A 21,484-nucleotide genomic window follows, 5' to 3' on the forward strand; every position below is an offset into this window, starting at 1 on the left:
GCGACACAGTTAGTTGTGTTTGACAGCCAAATCTCCACTAACTGGTGATCTCCTATCAAAATTAAGCAGGCCTGAATATTCTGTTTTGGTTTGTGGCTCTTGCTGAAGGTGACCTAAACTTTTCATTTTTTTTTCCCTGAAAAAGGAATTGAAACATTAGCTGAGATTACCGTATATGGTGTAGCGGCCAGCTGTAGAGTTTACATTTGTGTACTATTTTGACTTTTTGTGTATCACCCATACTCTTAGTATTGTGTCACAAACTTTACTATCACCTGAGTAATTTCTTGTTCTTCCTCTAGATTTTTCTTTTGCCATTGCTCCCCTGGTTGATGTCACATTGTGCCTAGTTATTGGGGATTTTAGCTGTGTCCTAGTTCCATTTCCCTTTTCCATATTCCTTTCACCAGTTAGCCCATTTTTTTTTTATTGTTGGTGTATTATTCAGGTTCACACTTCCAGATTGCAGTAATGTACCATGGACTCCCATATTATGTATAATTCCCTTTTGTATAGCCAGACTTTTTTAAAGAATTTTCCTTAGGCCTACTTTGATGTTTTCCAGTCTGACTGTCAGGGTAGTGATGGACTGGTTAACTGACTTGATACTATAGTAAGACAAGTTTTCCACTTCAATAGGAGACACCTTACGTTTTTTTTTAATATGCCAAATTCAATGCCTATTCTAATTTGGTTTTTAGTTCCTTTTTTCTGCTGCTTTAATTTTTGATGGACCAGATGTGTTTTAATAATGGAAATACCAGGACTCTCTAGTTCTTGTCTTTTGTTTCCACATTTGATCATTAGCCTTTGTATTGTATAGTGCACCTGATGCACAGTTATTAAAAGGGAGGTATCTACATGTCTTTGATAATATGTATTATGCGATTTCTCTTTTGAGGTGTTGTAGATAAGGAATTAGGGAACACCTATATGTAATCATTGAGAAAAAAAAGTGTTTACCCCATTAGATGATGCCACCATGTGTGAGGACATCTATTTAGATAGAATTCCCATGTCGCTATCTACCCTTAGATGGTAGATGATATGCTCTCACATGGAAACCAATTGAAGAGGCTAGAGACACTGTTTTTCCTACTGCCTTTGTCTTTGTATTGCCTTTGAGAATGACAGTGTGTTCTAGACCAGAATTGTCCCATGGCGTATGGCCACTCCCTCGCAGATTGCAGGCCACCTGCTTGCAATCCCCTTGTTAAAACACTGAACTGTTTTTGTACTTAATTGAAGGAAACTGTGTCACATTTCCTACGTCACTAGGTTCTGCGGGATTAAGTCATAATAACCTGCGGAACTCACCCACAATCCCATCAGTGACAGCTAACAGATGAAAAGTCCCAGCACCCAGACAGCGATCGCCAGCGTGTCATCAGTGGTATCTCCAACGTATTGTACTTGCTTCATCAGAAGGCGTTGAACATCAGAAAAGAAGGAGGAGCTGGTTTTGCCACAGAACCAGAGTTTCAGTGCAAAAGAGCGACCTGTCATGTGCTGGTAACCTCTGACAGTGTGCAGTCCCTTGAGCCCCTTGGCCTGAGTTTTGGCCACACACCCCCTTTTCTTTGCTCCAACGGAAGTGCAGTGCACCGGAGGAACCAGGATTGGAAAAAGGCACTACATTGTGGTACCTATGATTAAGTGAAAGAGCAGCCTGAGCGTTCTCTGACACTGAATAGAGTGTTGGAGCCTGAAAGTGTTGCTGAGAGTGACAGTCTGTTGCTCTTTCCCGATTGATAGTACTTGGGTCTGCATGAGATGATCTGTGCCCATGATTAATGAAGAGCACACTATCTGTAATGCCTGCAGCACAGGAAATATTGGTGCACTGCATTGAGACATTGAGACTTTCAAGTGAGCTGTGAGTGTTTGCCAGGAAGGCACTCCAACGGATACTGAGAAACATCATTTTCATGAAAGGCCTGAATGAAGAGGCCCATGCGGAAGAAAACAACAGAAACGGATTTTGATGGACAATAGAAGTCTGCCAGAGAGGCTTCTACGAACTCTGGGTATTTCCCATGCGATTGCATAGAATGGGTGTTTGGAGACTGATTCTTATTGTTTTATTGGCATTGTCAATAGTTACTGAAATACATAATGTTTGCAAAATAATTTTAGGATTTGCCTGTGTAATGGCAAAAGGAGGGTCTGAGGTTCTTTAATTTTGACTCCACCTTACATTTGTCATCAATTTACGTTGCCTTTACACAGGCTGCTCTATTCATGAAGTGTTTCTGCCCTTTGGACTGCAACGTGTAGAAAACCCCCCTCTGTCCTTGCTTTGAAATCAATCTCAGACACCAGCTGGCCTAACTGCATACAGACATGTTCTGCCATTACTGAATAACCTATAAGTGCTGTAATTGATTGACTTATGGGTTGGGCAGAAATATGACGTAAGGGGGACATTCTGGTTACATGACGTTTTTCTATTGGCTAATATTTTGCAGATCTTGTATGTCCATATTGGGTATTTTGCATGCTTGCAGAAGCTAGGACTGCCCATTTCTTTTATGCTGAGTTTGTAATCCTAAGCATATAAAAGACCTCTGTGTTCTGTATTCTTTAGACTGCCTCATTCAGTTGCTAAAGGCTTCTGTGTGACGTAGTCTCACTTAATTAATTTTAATAAAGATGTCTGTTCATATTTCAGCTTATGTGCCAAGTTCTTTGTATTGTGAGACCCCTGAGAATGAAGATTACAGTTCTCCAGATGGCGCAGCCAACGCGGGCTTCATCAGAGAAGTGACTTTCTGTGGGAGTGATCTTGTCAGAAGACTGAAATCTACTGAGGAGGACAGAACAGGATTCTACTAAGAAGGTACTCTGTGCACAGGGATTCTGGAGATTCTTCGTCTCTGCAGCCCAGTATATTTCTGCTCTTCCTGATTTTGATCCTCCACATAATGTCACTCCTGACTGAGAACCTTTTTGGCGTGAGTATTAAAAAAAAAACCAAAGAGACCGTTAGGTCAATTAGAACTTGACAGTTAGAATTTGGATAACCTTTTTGATTGGTAAGAGTAAGGTAGTTTAGTAACCCTTACTGTAGCTTTGGAAGAGTAAGGTAGTTTAGTAACGCTTAACTTTGGAATTTGTGTTGGCAAACTTTGGATTTGAATAGGTTTGTATATGCGAATTGCAATTTGTGTAGAACAGGTAATGAGGAGAATTTTCTCTATTTGGTTTAGTTGAACGGTGCACGTACGAAAAGTACATTAAGCACTACTTTGATTATAATATTGTATATTTTGCAATATTTTTGGCTTGCCTGTTTCAAAGCTCACATAAGAAGAATGTGTTGCTTTATTTGAAAGGTACCATGTTGTGATGTGAAATTAATTAGCCGGCTCTCCTAGAAGAAATACCTATATAGGTAGGTATACAAACATATTTCTTCCTTGGTGATTCTGCAGTCCCCAGGGAATTAAAATATGACAAAATACAAACAAGGATCCTTTGTTTTGTGCATTTTGTTTTTTGATATGTAGAGCGATTTTTGGTGTTCTACTAGTCAAAGCTAGTGAATTGAGTGTATTTTCGCTTCTTGGACATACATCAGTCTGTTGTGCTGTTTTTGCAGTCTTTTGGAACACAATTGAGAAGCGTTTCTTGTAAATATGACTTACAACTAGTATTTACAAATGGTTTGGTTTAAGAACAGTCTGTGGGCTGTCCTTTGATTCTGTTCTGAGTATTGGTTTGTGGGTTAAATGTGTGTTTAAATGTCTATGTGGTTTTCCCATTAGTGCAATTTCTGTAAGTGAATAGCGTTGGCGCTATTTATGAAATGCATGGCTAAAGCGCGCCGTATTGTGTGTCCTGAGTGTTTGACCCCTTTCTGTTTATGTCTGAAATGAGCTCAAATGTGTGTTTGTGTTTCTTTTTGATGTTTTCAGTCTATTAAGCAAAAATGTCATAAATGCTTAAAAACTAAAATGTAAATACACATTCACTAGGAATAAAAAAGGCCCCAAAAACGAAATTGGGTGTTTTGCAAAAAATAAATACGCGTACAGCATTTTCCTTAGATATATTGTATTAGATATTAACAGGCAAACACATTATCTGAATACATTGGACTTTTCTGTATTGCACACGCATTTTGAAACTTGAAATGTCTTAGTTTTAGTTTTAAATAGACAGCCACCTGCTTATGTTATAAACCTTGAGAGACAAGCTACATAAACAGGAATATTTATTCAGCCAGGACTTTCCCCTCAGTTGCATGAGTGAAACTTTGCATTTCAGAATGTTGTTTTAAAAAGGTTTCAAAACTAAGGTTCATTATTTTGTATTATAGGAAGACATTTCAATTAAGGATTTTCCTCTCTTTAAGCATTTCTGTAAGTATATTCTTGGCTCAGTTGCTAAATAATAATTAACCGATGTAATGAAGAAACATTTAACAAGAAAGAAACAGTAACAGATGCTGAAACAAGATAAGGCAAGTCCAAGGAAACTAAACAGTTAACGATGTCTTGAACATTGATTAGCAATCTCAGATAAAGATCAATCAGGGAAATTGGCTTTGCAGGTCAGTTTCGGGTGAAGAAGTTAGTTTCTTACAGTTTAAAACTTGTTAATGTGTACATGACCTGGGATGCCAGGCCACTTTGTTCGTCGGCCTACGTGGCACAGAGCAAAAAAAAAAATATATATATATAAAATTCGAGGAATTACAGAGCCTTCATATGTGGAATTATCAAAAATGATTGGGTTATAAAAATAAGTGCTACAAAATTCGTTTTTTACTATTCATGAAGCTTAATACTTATACTGTGACCTCCTAGCATTATAATTTAATTTAAGTTATGTTATACTGCATTATGAGGACATTAGCATATAGAATTTCACTTGACGCAGGCGTAAAAAACTCATTTTTCTCAGGATTTGCATGAGATATGTCTAATGTCCAATCTCTGCAATTTGTAAAGAACATTCTGAGGATGATTAATAAGTAATGCAATTGTAGGATCTTTATTTTTAAGTGCCCCAAATATAAAAGTCGAATTTGGGTAAAATGTGGGCATTTTTGCCATTTACAATAGCTTTAAAGTGCTTTAGGCTTCAATAAATGCATACATTTAGGTATAATACAAATTTGCAGGTTGTTCCCATTTAGGTTTGCTTTTAAATGGCTCAGTGTGCCAATGTGCCGGGTGCAGAGGTTTGAGTATAATATCAGGGTGGAAGGTTTTAACTTTTGCTGGACCTAACTGAGACCTTCATCCATTTAAGGTTGATGAAATGAGTACCATTGCAAACAAGCATTTGTTCTAAAAACTGGTATGTGTGTTATTATGTTTTGCGAATTAGTCACAGTAACTGTTTTAATAATCTAAGTATAAAAATAAATTGTAGCCCCTAACAGGAGTAATATATATATCATGTGTTTTTAAATAGGGTTGGTTATTGCAAGTTAGAAAGAGTTGGGAAGGTTTTTTGTCTTTTTTCAGCCTTAAGAGTGAGGAAGAGATAGAGGGCTGAGGAGCCCGCAAGGCAGATTTTGACCTTAAGGTCAGTGAGGTAGGATAGGAGTAAGTGTAAACAGATGGAGAAATGATTGCTTGGAAAAGCAGGGCCTCAAAGGGTGTTGGCGCACCGGACACGCAGAGTGTCTGTGAAAGAGTTTTTGGGACGTCGAAATTGGGGTGGTTTAGCATGTTTTCAAAAGATGGTTGGTAACAGTTGATATTTTGTGTTTGTGCAGTGTTTTACATATTTTTGCATTTTATCCTTTTATGAATTGTTTCTGCTGGTCCTGTGTGTCAGCAGCGACACATTTAGTTGTGTTTGACAGCCAAATCTCCACTAACTGGTGATCTGCTATCAAAAGGAGGGTGAGGATTTTAAGCCTGACAAATTAAGCAGGCCTGAATATTCTGTTTTGGGTTGTGGCTCTTGCTGAAGGTGACCTAAACTTTTCATTTTTTTTTCCCTGAAAAAGGAATTGGAACATTAGCTGAGATTACCGTATATGGTGTAGCGGCCAGCTGTAGAGTTTACATTTGTGTACTATTTTGACTTTTTGTGTATCACCCATACTCTTGGTATTGTGTCACAAACTTTACTATCACCTGAGTAATTTCTTGTTCTTCCTATAGATTTTTCTTTTGCCATTTCTCCCCTGGTTGATGTCACATTGTGCCTAGTTATTGGGGATTTTAGCTGTGTCCTAGTTCCATTTCCCTTTTCCATATTCCTTTCACCAGTTAGCCCATTTTTTTATTGTTGGTGTATTATTCAGGTTCACACTTCCAGATTGCAGTAATGTACCATGGAACCCCATATTATGTATAATTCCCTTTTGTATAACCAGACTTTTTTAAAGAATTTTCCTTAGGCCTACTTTGATGTTTTCCAGTCTGACTGTCAGGGTAGTGATGGACTGGTTAACTGACTTGATACTATAGTAAGACAAGTTTTCCACTTCAATAGGAGACACCTTACGTTTTTTTTTAATATGACAAATTCAATGCCTATTCTAATTTGGTTTTTAGTTCCTTTTTTCTGCTGCTTTAATTTTTGATGGACCAGATGTGTTTTAATAATGGAAATACCAGGACTCTCTAGTTCTTGTCTTTTGTTTTCACATTTGATCATTAGCCTTTGTATTGTATAGTGCACCTGATGCACAGTTATTAAAAGGGAGGTATCTACATGTCTTTGATAATATGTATTATGCGATTTCTCTTTTGAGGTGTTGTAGATAAGGAATTAGGGAACACCTATATGTAATCATTGAGAAAAAAAATGTGTTTACCCCATTAGACGATGCCACCATGTGTGAGGACATCTATTTAGATAGAATTCCCATGTCGCTATCTACCCTTAGATGGTAGAGGATATGCTCTCACATGGAAACCAATTGAAGAGGCTAGAGACACTGCTTTTCCTACTGCCTTTGTCTTTGTATTGCCTTTGAGAATGACAGTGTGTTCTAGACCAGAATTGTCCCATGGCGTATGGCCACTCCCTCGCAGATTGCAGGCCAGCTGCTTGCAATCCCCTTGTTAAAACACTGAACTGTTTTTGTACTTAATTGAAGGAAACTGTGTCACATTTCCTACGTCACTAGGTTCTGCGGGATTAAGTCATAATAACCTGCAGAACTCACCCACAATCCCATCAGTGACAGCTAACAGATGAAAAGTCCCAGCACCCAGACAGCGATCGCCAGCGTGTCATCAGTGGTATCTCCAACGTATTGTACTTGCTTCATCAGAAGGCGTTGAACATCAGAAAAGAAGGAGGAGCTGGTTTTGCCACAGAACCAGAGTTTCAGTGCAAAAGAGCGACCTGTCATGTGCTGGTAACCTCTGACAGTGTGCAGTCCCTTGAGCCCCTTGGCCTGAGTTTTGGCCACACCCCCCCTTTTCTTTGCTCCAACGGAAGTGCAGTGCACCGGAGGAACCAGGATTGGAAAAAGGCACTACATTGTGGTACCTATGATTAAGTGAAAGAGCAGCCTGAGCGTTCTCTGACACTGAATAGAGAGTGTTGGAGCCTGAAAGTGTTGCTGAGAGTGACAGTCTGTTGCTCTTTCCCGATTGATAGTACTTGGGTCTGCATGAGATGATCTGTGCCCATGATTAATGAAGAGCACACTATCTGTAGTGCCTGCAGCACAGGAAATATTGGTGCACTGCATTGAGACATTGAGACTTTCAAGTGAGCTGTGAGTGTTTGTCAGGAAGGCACTCCAACGGATACTGAGAAACATCATTTTCATGAAAGGCCTGAATGAAGAGGCCCATGCGGAAGAAAACAACAGAAACGGATTTTGATGGACAATAGAAGTCTGCCAGAGAGGCTTCGACGAACTCTAGGTATTTCCCATGCGATTGCATAGAATGGGTGTTTGGAGACTGATTCTTATTGTTTTATTGGCATTGTCAATAGTTACTGAAATACATATTGTTTGCAAAATAATTTTAGGATTTGCCTGTGTAATGGCAAAAGGAGGGTCTGAGGTTCTTTAATTTTGACTCCACCTTACATTTGTCATCAATTTGCGTTGCCTTTACACAGGCTGCTCTATTCATGAAGTGTCTCTGCCCTTTGGACTGCAACGTGTAGAAAACCCCCCTCTGTCCTTGCTTTGAAATCAATCTCAGACACCAGCTGGCCTAACTGCATACAGACATGTTCTGCCATTACTGATTGACCTATAAGTGCTGTAATTGATTGACTATGGGTTGGGCAGAAATATGACGTAAGTGGGACATTCTGGTTACATGATGTTTTTCTATTGGCTAATATTTTGCAGATCTTGTATGTCCATATTAGGTATTTTGCATGCTTGCAGAAGCTAGGACTGCCCATTTCTTTTATGCTGAGTTTGTAATCCTAAGCATATAAAAGACCTCTGTGTTCTGTATTCTTTAGACTGCCTCAATCAGTTGCTAAAGGCTTCTGTGTGACGTAGTCTCACTTAATTACGTTTAATAAAGATGTCTGTTCATATTTCAGCTTATGTGCCAAGTTCTTTGTATTGTGAAACCCCTGAGAATGAAGATTACAGTTCTTCAGTTTGCGGGTTTACCTGGTTTCAGAAGTGTTATGATCGCAGCTTTCCATAAGGAGGACAGCAGGCCTCCTGATCTCAAAGAATCCTGATACACAGCAAGGAGATGTGGGGCTAATGAGGAGGCAAATTCCTAATAAAAGCTTGTGGTGAGCCGATCTAAACCCGGTGCCTTATCTCCTGGTAGGCCTTGTAAGACCTGCATGATCTGTTCAGGAGTGATGGGTTCATCGAGATAAACTTGGTGCACCTGATTCAGCTAAAGCAGTTGCACAGTATCAAAATAGTCATTTAATACTGTCTCATTTGGCGTCGGAGTTACGGAGTATAAGTGGACATAGAAAGATGAGATAACATCTAGCATTGCCGTCAGGGAGTGAATTGGGCTAAATTCAGCATCAAGCACTTCAGGAATAAAGGCGGAGTATCTAGGAAGTCGTAATTGTATGGCGAGTGTTTTACCCAGACGGTCACCTTCCCCATACCGTCTAGCCAATGTGTGCCGATTTAAGAATCGAGTTTCACGGAGTGCTTCCTCCAGAAACTCTGAACGTTTGTCTCTATTACGGACCAGCACATTGGGGTAGTTTGTGTGGAAATATGTCCCTCTTTAACCCAGTCAAGGTTCTCCGTATAGCTCTCAGCACTCCGGCTTGTTTTGCGATGCAAGCTACCCATACCACTACTTTGAATGCCTCCCATGGTATAGATGGCAACTCTACTGAGTCTGTATTGTGCGTAAAATATTCTAATTTTTCTTTTTGAATTTCCACCCTAAATACCACATCCAACAACCCATTGGGTGGAAGCCATCAGGTAGAAGCAAAGGGAAGTGTTTGTGGGATCTGTAATCTCAACAAGGCCGGGGCGTGATCTGAAAGGGTTTGCGGTAGGTGAGACACTGATGTGAGCCATATCTGGACATCTCTGGATACCAACTAAAAGTCTAAGCTATACCAGGCGTTATGAACAGCCGAAATACAGGTGCCCTCCCCTATGTGCGGATGTGTCTTTCTCCAGGCATCCAATAAATAATTGTCATGAGTGAGTGCCCACAGCAACAGTGTGGCCTGTGGGTCTAAGCTTTTAGAGGTACCAGACCGATCTAATTGATCAACCATTAATGTGTTAAAGTCATCCCGCCATAGGATAGTGTTTGTACCAAGATTTGCGATTTTAGCCCATAGCTGAGTAAAGAAACCGAGATCATCCTTATTTCGTCCATAAACCACAGCTAATGTCACTGGTCTCCCATGCAGGGATACCACCAATATAATAAATGTGCCTTCAGGGTCTACTATGGAAGGGGACGAGAGCCATGGAAGCCCCTTGGTCATTAACACTGCAACACCCCTAGCATAATTCGAATAAGCGGATGAGTAAAGTTCCCCCGACCGGCAAGCAACAAGGTCTGGGGGCTAGTAGGTCACGTAGGTGCAGCTCTTGTAGAAAGCATATGCCCACCATGTGTCTTTTAAAGGTAGGAATGGAACAATCGCAACTTTCTATAATCGTTGAGCCCACGTATGTACCATGTGATGCATGTAATGTTAGCCATAATATGTGCCAGGTAGTGACATGTTGTTCTCTGCAGGTGTCAGGTCGCACTCAGCCAATCATAGGCCACTATGGATGCAGATATAGCAATAGAGTGGTCTGAGCGAAAAGGGCAATAATAGGGACATATAGAAAAAAAAAACAATACTGTAGTATAACTTAGTGACTCCCCTTAACTCCCCAATCAAGCTGTAAACTACCCCAAAACACAGAGCCATGCCAACCCCCTTCCACACCAACCCCCCAATCAGGTTGTGACATATTACTCACCCTCAAACCCAAACCAATTTGCTGTCTAAGAACACGGGCTTGGTGGCCAAGCTATTGATTTAGGGGCGACCTTGTATGACATAGTAGCATTCTCATTTACACAGTATAGAGGAACGTAAAACAGTGGAAGCAAAGGTCTCAGAAGTCTGTTATGTATACTGTGGTGGGGTGCTCTTTCGTGGTGGATCTCCTCCCCCAACGCCCTCCAACATTGCCTAGGGTTATCTGTGCTCAACACAATGGTCGTTTAGTCATTGTCGCACAGCAGGGCCCCCTCAGATGAGCGAGGTGAGGTCGTTGGGGATCGCTAAGTCTTGCTTATATGTTTGGCAAATTTCAGGGCAGCTTTGGCCTCGGCAAAAAAGTATGTTTTTCCCTCAAAAGAGACCTGCAACTTTGCCGGGTATATGAGGGTACATGGTACTCCAGCTTGTTGGAGAAAAAAAGGTAAAAAGTCCTAATGAGTCGCCTGTACTGATAATGTGAAGTCTGGATAGAATGATATGCTATTATCTTAATATTGTATCGCCTTCTGCTCACGAGCCAGCCTCGGGATCACGTCACAGTCCAGACAGTTCAGCAGGCAGGCTATGATGGGATGAGCCAGAGCGCTTACTGGGGGTCTGGGACCGAGAGAGCAATGGGCTAGTTCCCCAATGAAACCAGCTGATTGATCAGAGCCAAAGAGTTCACGCAGTAGGGTCTCAACGTAGTCCTCCATCTGCGAGATAGCTGTAGTTTCCGGAATGCCCGTTATGCGGAGATTGTTACACCTGAAGAGGGCTTCCAGGTCTTCACACTTTACTTTAATAATGTCAAGCATTTTGTCCATTCACAATAAATGTTCTTTTGACTCTGTTTGTAGTTCATCTGCATCACAAACCCTGTTTTCTAGATTGTCCAACCTTGTTTTGTATTTATCGACTCGTTGTTTAACATGGTCCAGGCAGCTTGTAAGGAGATTCAGTTTAGAATCAATAGTTTTTAGGCTGGATTTGACGTACTTGAGTATTGTGTGGAGTTCATCATCTTGCCCGGCGCTCCCTTCTTGCTAAGTCATGCTGGGTTCAGGATCATGGCCGTGCTCACCCTTGCGTGTAAGGTGTTTGGCTTCAAAGGAGATCTTAAGTTGTTTTTTTGTCATGGGTACCCATCTTGGAGCAAGCAGGGGGCGTTCAGATTGTATCTAACACTATCTGTGTCTGGCAAACGGAGGAGGCGTGGAGGGGGAACCACCACCACCCAAAGTGCAGGAGCCGAAGCAAGAAGCGTGATTAGCTGATACGAAGGCCTCAGAGTGCCGCCACACCCTGGCACTTTGCCACACTGGGGGCATAAGCAGACTCCATAATCAGACTGGTGTTAGATATTCAAGGCGTGTGGATACCACTGGGAGGCCGCTGATTGTCAGTTTAATAGGATAGTTGACTTTGATTTTGCTATACAGAGTCTTTTTGCACAGTTATCCAAAGATGGACCCTGCAGGTCTTCTCAGCAGTGCAGGTGCTGATGTGGCATCACCAAGTTTGGGGTTCTTTCATGAAGCGACAGTTAGCAGAATGGGGAGTAGCATAATTCAAGGATGTCTGATGCCACTTATCTCTGAGCTAGCCCCTTATATATATAGTCTTCGGGCCAACAGGTAATCATCACTGCTGAATGGAGGCCTCAATCGCCAATCCGCCAATCAGCCACCCACCGGGAATCAATTGTAAAGTTCTTTCACTCACCCTCTTGTTAAAGCGGGCAAATCTGCTATGCAGGCTGTCCGAGCACTAGATCATGTCAGGTGCAGAGGGAGCGGAACAATCTCCTATCAGTATCTACGGTCATCACCCTAAGGACAAAGAGGTCACCACGCTCTGCAGTCTGCCGCTAGAGGCATGGGGCCATAGTTGCCAGCCCACGCCTGCCACTAACTTTGCAGCGCTCCTCGCTCCAGCAGCCACAAGATGTTGGCACCGACCTCGCTGCCCCAACAGGTCGAGGTCCACCCTTCCCAATGTGGCCCGGCCTGAAGTGCCTCCAACCACAAGGGGCACGGATGGGCGGTGAGTGCTCCCGCAGCCCCCGCAAGAGAGTTCATGGTGTTCAGTGCTGCCCAGCATGGCCCACACAGCCAGGCAGCACAGGCCCGCCACACCCCCCAACAATCGCTGCAATAGGCTACAGGTAGGCCTGGCTGTGCTGCCTTCTTTACAGGCACCAGGGGGAAGATGCCAGCCCCATGAGATATCAATCGGGTACAGGTGCTATTTTGTTGCTGTGTCCTTGGTTACCGGTGTCAGGCACTCCTAGGTACGTCAAATGTTAACAGGTTTTTGTACTTGGCCGGCAGAGCCCTCTCAATGAGCGACCATCTTGCTGCCCAGTGAGCACACACCCTCCAAGCTATATTTAAAGCCAATTTTAATATGGGATTGCTAAAACGTTTCTTTACGCAAATATGCTGTTCAATTGAATGTCCTACCAATATATCATAACATGTAGTGGAAAATAAATAATCAACCAGATACAGCATTTTGGGGATTTGGTCATCTTGAACTCACTTACTTTAAAACAATTGGTGAATAGTGACATACATGTGAGTGGACAAAAACTTAGCTTTTTAGTGCTCTATTTGGATTGTCTATTAACCTGGTTAAGCTATCAGTGTTGTTCTGATCAAATGTTAATAGACTCTCCTTCCAAATAATAACACCTGAAGACATGAGAATTTGATTACTAAAGGTTGGTGTACAATAACCAACTGCAAAAACTCGTTCATTGTTTTGCCTTACATTTCTATTAGCCTGTTCTGGTTCTGAGGCACCACCCTTATAAATTAGATTTCTTTAGCTTTAGACAACTTGACACTCTTTAGTTTAAGGAAAGAAACAGTGAGACTAAAACCTGAACTTTTGTTTTCCTAATCTGTGTCCAAATTGAGGTAGCAAGATACGACTTCTGAATGCTTCTGGCAATGGTATTACAATCCTATTTTTATTATATGCCCTTCAGGGTAAAGCTGAAATGCCCATGCATATTTTTGCACTCTACTAGAATCATAGTAGCCAAGAACACTCAAAAAGACATTTAAAACTGAAAGGAAATAAATAGAGTATGCCTCCATTTCTCGACCTATGCAATGCCTTAGAATCATACTGGTCATTAAAGTGTTTCATGTCACAGAGCTGATTGCAAACGGAAAATATTCAATACATTGTGCTGCTTTCCACCTTCTATCCATGTTTCTAACATATTTCCTCAAATTTGATTGCCACCATTCGAAACTTACATTTGGCACCCCCTCTTCCCAATCCATGTCTGACACTCCTGATTAAACAATTTGGTCCAATGTTCTACCCTCCCTTCTGTGTGACTTGGAACAGCTCCTTATATTTGGGAATGATTTCTAAAGCTTTGAAAGAAGTTGTGGTGCTCCGTCAGTCAAAAAAAAAGCAGAGCTGTATCACTGTGTGCCCACTAACTATCACTGCATCTGTTAGCTTCCTAGGGTATCTAAACCTGTGGAAAGTCACGTTACTGGGCAATTCTTCACTTTCTTCGAGGCATCTGGTAGACTGGGTGATACTGTGGAGGCCCTCTGGCTTAACCGCAATACGCAATCAGTTCTAATAGCAGTGTTGCATGGTTTTCTTATGCCAGCTGATGACAGTCAATACCCTGGTTTTAGCACCATGTGGCACTATCAACCACGACCTACGTCATGCCAGGCTTGAGTAAACTAAGACTGAAGGCCGGGGTATTAGCTGGCTCCACCCATTCCTCTTTGATCTCACTCGGCATATCTCTATTTCACCTATGTCATCAGTGGTTCACCCTCTCATCTCTTTAGTGTGGCATGACTGGGTTCCTGTTCACTCTTCACAGCTCATAAATATCTCTGAAAGGAGCTTGTAGGAATCGTCCACTCCTGTGGTCTTTTTCGTGTCTGCAGATAACACCCCGATAACTCATAAATTGGAGAGCATTTTGGAATCAGTGTCATCATTTTAACTAGTGAATCTTAAGTTTGAAAAAACTGAGTTCATGGTGACAGGAGATGGAGCCAACCTCCGACCTTCTAGCAACAAGTCCAGCGTAAATGCAGGTAACTGTTAGTGAAGTTAGGAACCTCAGCGTTAACTATGACATCAGATATTGGCCCAGACTTCTGCAGTTTGTCCACCTGCTTTGTAACGTGTACAACTGCATTAACTAATGTCCTGCCTAATAAAAGAGGGCCAGCACATGGCAGTATTTTCCATGATAGATGTCCAGCCTGACTATGGCAATGTGTCTACCAGAGGCTTGACAATCATCTCCAAAATGGCAGAAACTTTATTCGACATGTGGCTCCCCTCATGAAGAAACTTAAATCCCCACCCTATCATGCTAGGGATCCTTTTAAAGGTGCTTTTTTATGGTCCATAAATCTATTTGTGGGTGCGCCACATGTATTTATCTAAGTGCCTAGCCGAGCATGCCCATTTACAGGCCTGGTATTCATTTAATCGATGCATGAGACTTGTTTTAGAAACAAGAGCTCGATAGTAGGGCTTTCTCAGGTTTGGCCTTGATCCTCTTCAATGCCCTCAAAGCATCTGCTGTATATGCTTGCATTTTTCACATTAGGGAAACATTTAATTCCTGACTTTTCTCTAGTATCTAGCCAAGCATTCTGAACGGGGTTTTAGTTGGGTTTTCACTTTCCTTGCACAAAGACACCCTATGTGCTGACTGTGAACATTATGAAAGCAAGATAAAATAACTAGATGAAGGAAGATGGAATTCTCTATGCATTTCTGAGTAATTCCAGGGTGGGCAATGCACCCCACAATAGATGGTAAAATGTGCTAGAGCTGAGGATTATATTTTAGGGTGTGGATTGAAATGTAGGAGAAAATGTCCGAAACCAGTGCAGGCTATCAGGGTGTCAATATGTCAAACTGGCAAGATTTTTAAACTCCTTCCCTGATGTGATTAGTTGAAGAAATATGCCAGAATTTGAAGATTGCGTCAATTAACCCAAAACTTCCAAGAAGGACAGAGCAAAGTGATATGGCCTGTAATGCAACTTGGAAGGCAAGGCAGTGGCTCCACACTGGAAGATCTGGCACAAATGTGTGCCAATTGTAGAGTTGCCAATATTTTCGGCAGGTATCTATTAATTCACTACTTTATTTGATCCACTCTGGCCCACTTGAAGAAAAGACTTTCTTTTTGATAAACCAGATATACTGATTTGCAAAAAAGGACTAACTCCATAACTGTGGAACGTCCTAAATGTAAACAAGCTAATATGAATGATGTACACATTTGTGACATATTTACTGCTGCATAGATTCTATGAATACATATGTAGGAATTGTCATGCTGTTACGTGGTGACTGCACAGGCTATTCTATCTGGTATGTAGAATAATGATGAGATGTGGTATTAATCAGTGACGGTCTTATGAACCAGTCACGGGTAGAAGCTAGTGAGATTAGGCACAGACAGTTATGAACAAGCATTAACAATGCAAAAGGTCTCTCCTTTCATTAAGATAAAGCCATTTGCTTTGCTATACAATACCATTAGCAAATCAAATGGCTTTAACTTAATCAAAGGCGAGACCTATTGCCTTTTCAATGCTTGTTTTTATTATTTCCCCTCCGCCCGCCTGTCCATTTCTCCCTCCCTCCCCAACCCCCCACCTTCGTGTTGTGGCGGCCGCCACTGTCCAAAAGAAGGGCAAACAGTAGATTGATAAGCTGAGACAAATAAGAAGCAGGCAAATAAGACTGCCAAGGAAAGCCAATCAATGTTTAGCAATGGTGAGGACCCAAGCCGCTCTATGTTCTTGTTAAGCCACAATAGGCATAGCAACAGACAGCCCATGCGCTGTCTAGTAGGCTTGAGCTAAAAAAAGGGAAAAGTAGATTCCTGAATGTGAGCAGTGGAAGGATGCAAGTCATTCAGCCAACAGGATGGATAAGAAGCTATGCTATAGGGATGGGACAAACGCAGAAGGAGGAAGGAAAGTCATTGAATAAGAAGCATGCAAATGAAAGTGACAAGAAAGCCAACCAATTATCATCAACAGGATGGCTCAAAGTCCACTGTAAGCTTTTGGTATGGTCCACAAGAGGTAGTTCGGCAAGGCAGCTAAAAGCTGTCTGCAGGCGAGACCAAAACGTCAGCAACATCATTAGGGTAATACCAGGCACTGAGGATCCCAAACATGATTGGAAATACTACCAACTAAAGATAAGGACCTCTAAACGTTAAACCTTACCCCTAACTCCGACTAGGAAAACTAACAGAAATACCCAACAAAGCTACTTATTTAGCAACATAGAGCTTTAGAAGAATACAACACCCACCAATGAGAACTGCTTATTGAGGCTGCAAGTTGGCATGGATGTGGTGACACCCTCACCAACACTTGCCATTCACACAGGCTGGGCTAGAAGGTTGCACCTGACAAGGATAACACACACTAGACATCAACCTATGATTCTGGGAGGAAATTATCAGCATCTCCAATGGGTGAGCCACAGATTGTAGACCAAAGTTCATACAAAACCCCAAGAGCCCAGTAATAGACAAATATCCAGAAACGTGAGATGTAAGGTATGGATGAAGAGCATGTTTTTTTTATCTTAGCACATATATCACATATGTGTGAAACATGTCGATCTATTTTCATATAGAGGCAAGGTTGCGCCAATTTTGTATCAGTGGTGAACAGGATGGCACATGGCCGTTTCTTGACTCGTATAACTTGGGAACGTGAGTTTTAGGCACTTTCTCACATCAGTTTGATCGATAAACAAGCATTGGCAGTGCCAATCGGTCTCGCTTTTGGGACCTTATGTGTTTAGCCAGAACTTTTGGCTATGTTGTAGAGCATTGTGGCTGATGTGTGTGTGTCTGGTCCCCATGCACGTACCCTCCAACCCACCTCCACAAGAGTGCGCATAGTAGAACTCGCACAGAGTAAACAAAAGCAAGGCAAAGCTTGAAGCATGTAGCCACTAAGTAGAGTTGTGCTAATCAGCGTGAGGAAAAGTTGCACAAACCAACAGAACAGAGCTGGCGAAAACAAGGATAAATCAGCTAAAAATATGCTGTGCGAGTCACCGTAGAACGACTCAGTTGCCAAACGTCACTGCCTGGGTACGAGGAGCAAAGTTCTGATTGCCTGGGCCACGTGAAGAAGAGAAAACCAGCCAATGACCCGGAGGAAGCAGGCGAGGACTCCCAATGAGGCTGGAAGAAGCAACACAACTTGCCTGACCTGCACGTAGTACCAAGAGGCAACACAGGCAGCCAGTGGCAAAAGGAGACAGCAGAAACCGGCCAATAGGCGGCAGTCAAGAAAGCTCCGCAGTGAGGAGAAAGGGCTGAAGAGGCAGAGCCGAAAGTGGGGAGCAATAGAGTTAAATTTGAAAAGAAAGAAAAAAAAACAGTCTCAAGTACCTGCAGGACGCGTCGTGTGGACCAGACACACACAGCGGTTTCCTTGCGGGAGCGAGCAGGGTCACCATTCGTTTTCAAGATAATTACAAACAGATGGTGCCGATGCTCCCTCCCACAAGTGAAATGCCAAACGTGCACGCGTTGCAATAGAAAGCAATGCAAAATGTGCATGCTTTTAGTCAAAATGCTGATCGATTGCAAAAGGTCCCCTCCTAGGCAGCGCATGCGCGCTGCGTAGGCGAGACCTAAAAGGACACAGTGAGACAAATTGATCAGCAAAATAGCTTTACTCTGAAAATATCCTAAGATTTTGCCATCAACCATTAACTCATGAGAGCTCTGCATTTAGCATTTAGACTCTATCCATAAGGTAGCATAAGATATCATCAATAGTTATCAACACGCCTGATACATTTAAAAACTCAGAAAGACCTGGGAAGCAGACATAGGCCCCTTGGAGAATGTAGAGTGGAGTGGGGAGAGGAAACGGCTCTGCCCAGGGATGTAGAGTGGAGTGGGGAGAGGAAACGGCTCTGCCCAGGGAAATAGCAATAGCGACAGAATTTTATCTTATAAAATGTAATTAATTGCACCGAAGGTACTAAACTCTGGCGCTTTCAGCGTGACTTGTCACCTCTTTGCCTCAGATAGCCCAAACATAAGTTAGCAAATTATTTCACACAGTCTGGCAGCAGTTTCCTAATGAGCTAGGAGCCGTATTAAACGTGGAAAATAAAATGGCAATGAATTGATTTAATTGCCATTTTATTTTTCAGTACGGAGTGCCGCAGCCTCCAGCCGATTGTCAGCAGAGGACTGGAGTCGTGGCTTTAGTGGATGCTCCAAAGTGCCCATGTCACTTTGGCCAGCTGTCTTGCACCGGCCAAAGTGACGTGCGGACTTTGAAGCTCTACACCCAGCTGTATTATGAAGCTGGGTGGAGATCAGGCACAGGCCTCCAGGGCCTGAAGAAGCATCGACCCAGCCCGCTCCATCCAACCCTGATGCTGCTCTCATGCGGATTAACAGTATGAGAGCAGCATCTGGATTGCTTAGGGAAGTTAGGTCTTCACCTTGTGCTCGGAGCCAGAGACTGCGGTGGACACAGAGGATGCAGCCCCGGTAAGTAACATTTTTTAAAATGTATAATGTTACTGTAATGCACGCCAGTATTTTATTGTTTATTTATTGTGCATGTTTGTTTTATTTATGTATTTTGGGAAGCGGAAGGGCACTACGCTCGCCCTACCACTTTCAAAGGATACCAGCCGTCCCTGATTTTCATACAAGCGGTGAAAAAGTATGTTGAATAACTGATCTGTAATTCCCAATCACAATAAACATTTACAAAAGAAAGGAAGGACCCTAGGCTTTCCCCGTTGTCTTTTCTAGTATCCCTCCCAAAAAAAGGACCTTGATTAAGAGATGCAAAGGCACTGATTGTGACCGCAATATGTTGTGCTTCTTTTGTCCCGTTATCTATGATGTACACTGCTAGCATGCATCTCTAAAAAGTCAGAGTTGCCAGACAAGGGGTGTAAAGAGGATTCCAGTTCACTGACCCCAATGGATGGTGGATTAACTAAGCGAATTACAATATTTACTGAAAGCATCTTCAAGTGGTGGTGTTTCCCAATTAAGCTATTAAGTATAGCAAAATCATATATATTTCATTGAGTCACATTTTTACAAGAAATATACCTTTGGCAGAAATTTTAAATCTCATCTCCTTCCACAGATTATTTTGCACCACAGCACATTCCATAAATCCAAGATGCTACTACGCCTGGTTCCAGAAGAAACATTGTCTCCACTAAAAAGTATGCATCAAAACTGGAATTTGGAAGAATGTCTCACATAGCCTAAACTGCACCAGCTTGCAATGACTGATGCTTCAAATAACCGCCTTTCTCAGAGGCTAAAACATCTAGCCTCAACAGCAAAAACACTTTGAGCACCTGAGATTTTTTTTATACTCACAAAGAACTCTGTTTCGTATTCCTAGAAGAATGCCTCTAAGAACAACCATTTCTGAACACACTCTTCTGAAGGCACCCAAGTCTAGGATTTTCAAACCCAGTTGGTCTCACCTTTGGCTACATCTGTCGACCAGGCCATGATTTGATCAATGTCCATCTCTTCACTGCGCGTGCTATTGATGTAGTCATAGAGAGAGCCTCCTGCGGCGTATTCTGTAAAAAAGCACATTCCGCTCTTTAAAAATGGAGTCAGGGTTTAAATAACATGGCACTTCTGAGTCAGGTGAACATGTGTGATGTTTTCAATACAACAGTTAAAACTCCAGCAGGAAAAGACATATTGCTTTTGCCTACTGTGACACAAAACAACCCGATGAAGTGATGGCAAACTAAAAGGCTTTTTCTAAAACAGGTTTATGACAAGGTGGTGTACTTTCAAGAAACGAAAAATTTCGTAAACATCACCAACACACTTTAATTATATTTCAGAAGCAGTTTACATGATATGATTGTCCAACACTTTCACATGCATTCAAAATAAGGAACTCTTAAGATAACTTTCAACCAAATAAAGACATATCACCAATTCATTTCACTTAGTTTAGAATGTAAAAAGCAGTACAATAATTAACATCAAAACACAAAATGCACAAGTCATTAAAAAAAATCTAAATGTATCTAGGGGAGTTGGAAAATATGAGAATGAAGAAAAAACAGTAAGTAAAACGTAATCCTTTCAGCAACAGTGAAAAAATATTGAAATAAACAAGATAAATGAGTATTCATCTAAAAACGTTTCATAAACAAATAATATGCGTATCTTATTCAGAACATTAATCAAAGTGTAAAAGCACAGATTTTTTTTTAAAGTCCACAAAACCTGATATGTACATTGTATTGCTGCTCATGGGTAATGATCATGTGTTATCAAAGTACCAGCACAGGTCATGCAAGTGTCAATGCGCTTGGTGCAGCATAAGCAAAAGCGCTGCGCAATTTATATGTACATTTTTTCAATCATAATAAACGAAAAAAGCATAGAAATGCAGCACAGAACTAAAGTCCCAGCGAGAAAAAAAAGATAATCCCGCTCACGTCGTTAAAACATGGGGTGCCGCCGACACATCAGTAAAGTTTAATCTTGACTGTCTAAATACAAATAACTATGTGCAAACTCTATCTCTCTCTCTCTCTCTCTCTCTCTCTCTCAGAAATTTAAGAATGGGCCGGTAGCCATGATGTAGGAAAAAATGGCCTTAAGTGTATTTAATCTGGTTATTCAATTGAGCTCTCCTCCTCTAGCTTTTGTCCTATCCTACTCTCTGTTCAACATTGGTCTTTGCAAACTCTAACCTCTCATGAGGTAATGTAAAGAAACCTTAACTGGGGTTTGCAGTGAATCTGTTCTGAGGTAAAGTGCTCCATTTGGGTATAGTTCGTACATTATAACTGCAAATAGACACAGAGAGAACAAACACGTGCAATCCACATAATATGGTTATCCTCACTCACCTCAATATCACTGGGACTTTTAAAGATTGTGGAAGAGTATATTATTCCACATATGGTACAGATAGCAATACTGTATATATTCAATAAAACGTCGGCTCAAGGTCATTAATCTATTGGCGAATGTTAGGATATGAATCTAAGGGGGCGTGGCTTGCGCGCCATCTGCAGA

At 41.7% G+C, this 21,484-nt stretch overlaps 1 protein-coding gene across 6 annotated transcripts in view; it reads right to left on the reverse strand.

Moving 5' to 3' along the window:
• Nucleotides 1–21,484, reverse strand: part of MAP3K20 (mitogen-activated protein kinase kinase kinase 20) — a 1,120,268-nt gene that overhangs the window by 772,416 nt on the left and 326,368 nt on the right. For all 6 annotated transcript variants that reach the window (XR_013608752.1, XM_078681552.1, XM_078681553.1 and 3 more), the window contains one exon: nucleotides 19,915–20,016. Coding sequence is in view for 5 of the 6 variants with exons in the window: in XM_078681552.1 (XP_078537678.1) it covers nucleotides 19,915–20,016 (102 nt within the window). In the remaining variant the exon portion in view is untranslated. The remainder of the gene's footprint in view (nucleotides 1–19,914; nucleotides 20,017–21,484) is intronic.

The sequence above is a fragment of the Lissotriton helveticus genome, chromosome 3_1, assembly GCF_964261635.1.
Source record: "Lissotriton helveticus chromosome 3_1, aLisHel1.1, whole genome shotgun sequence".
In the NCBI taxonomy this organism is placed as follows: domain Eukaryota; kingdom Metazoa; phylum Chordata; class Amphibia; order Caudata; family Salamandridae; genus Lissotriton; species Lissotriton helveticus.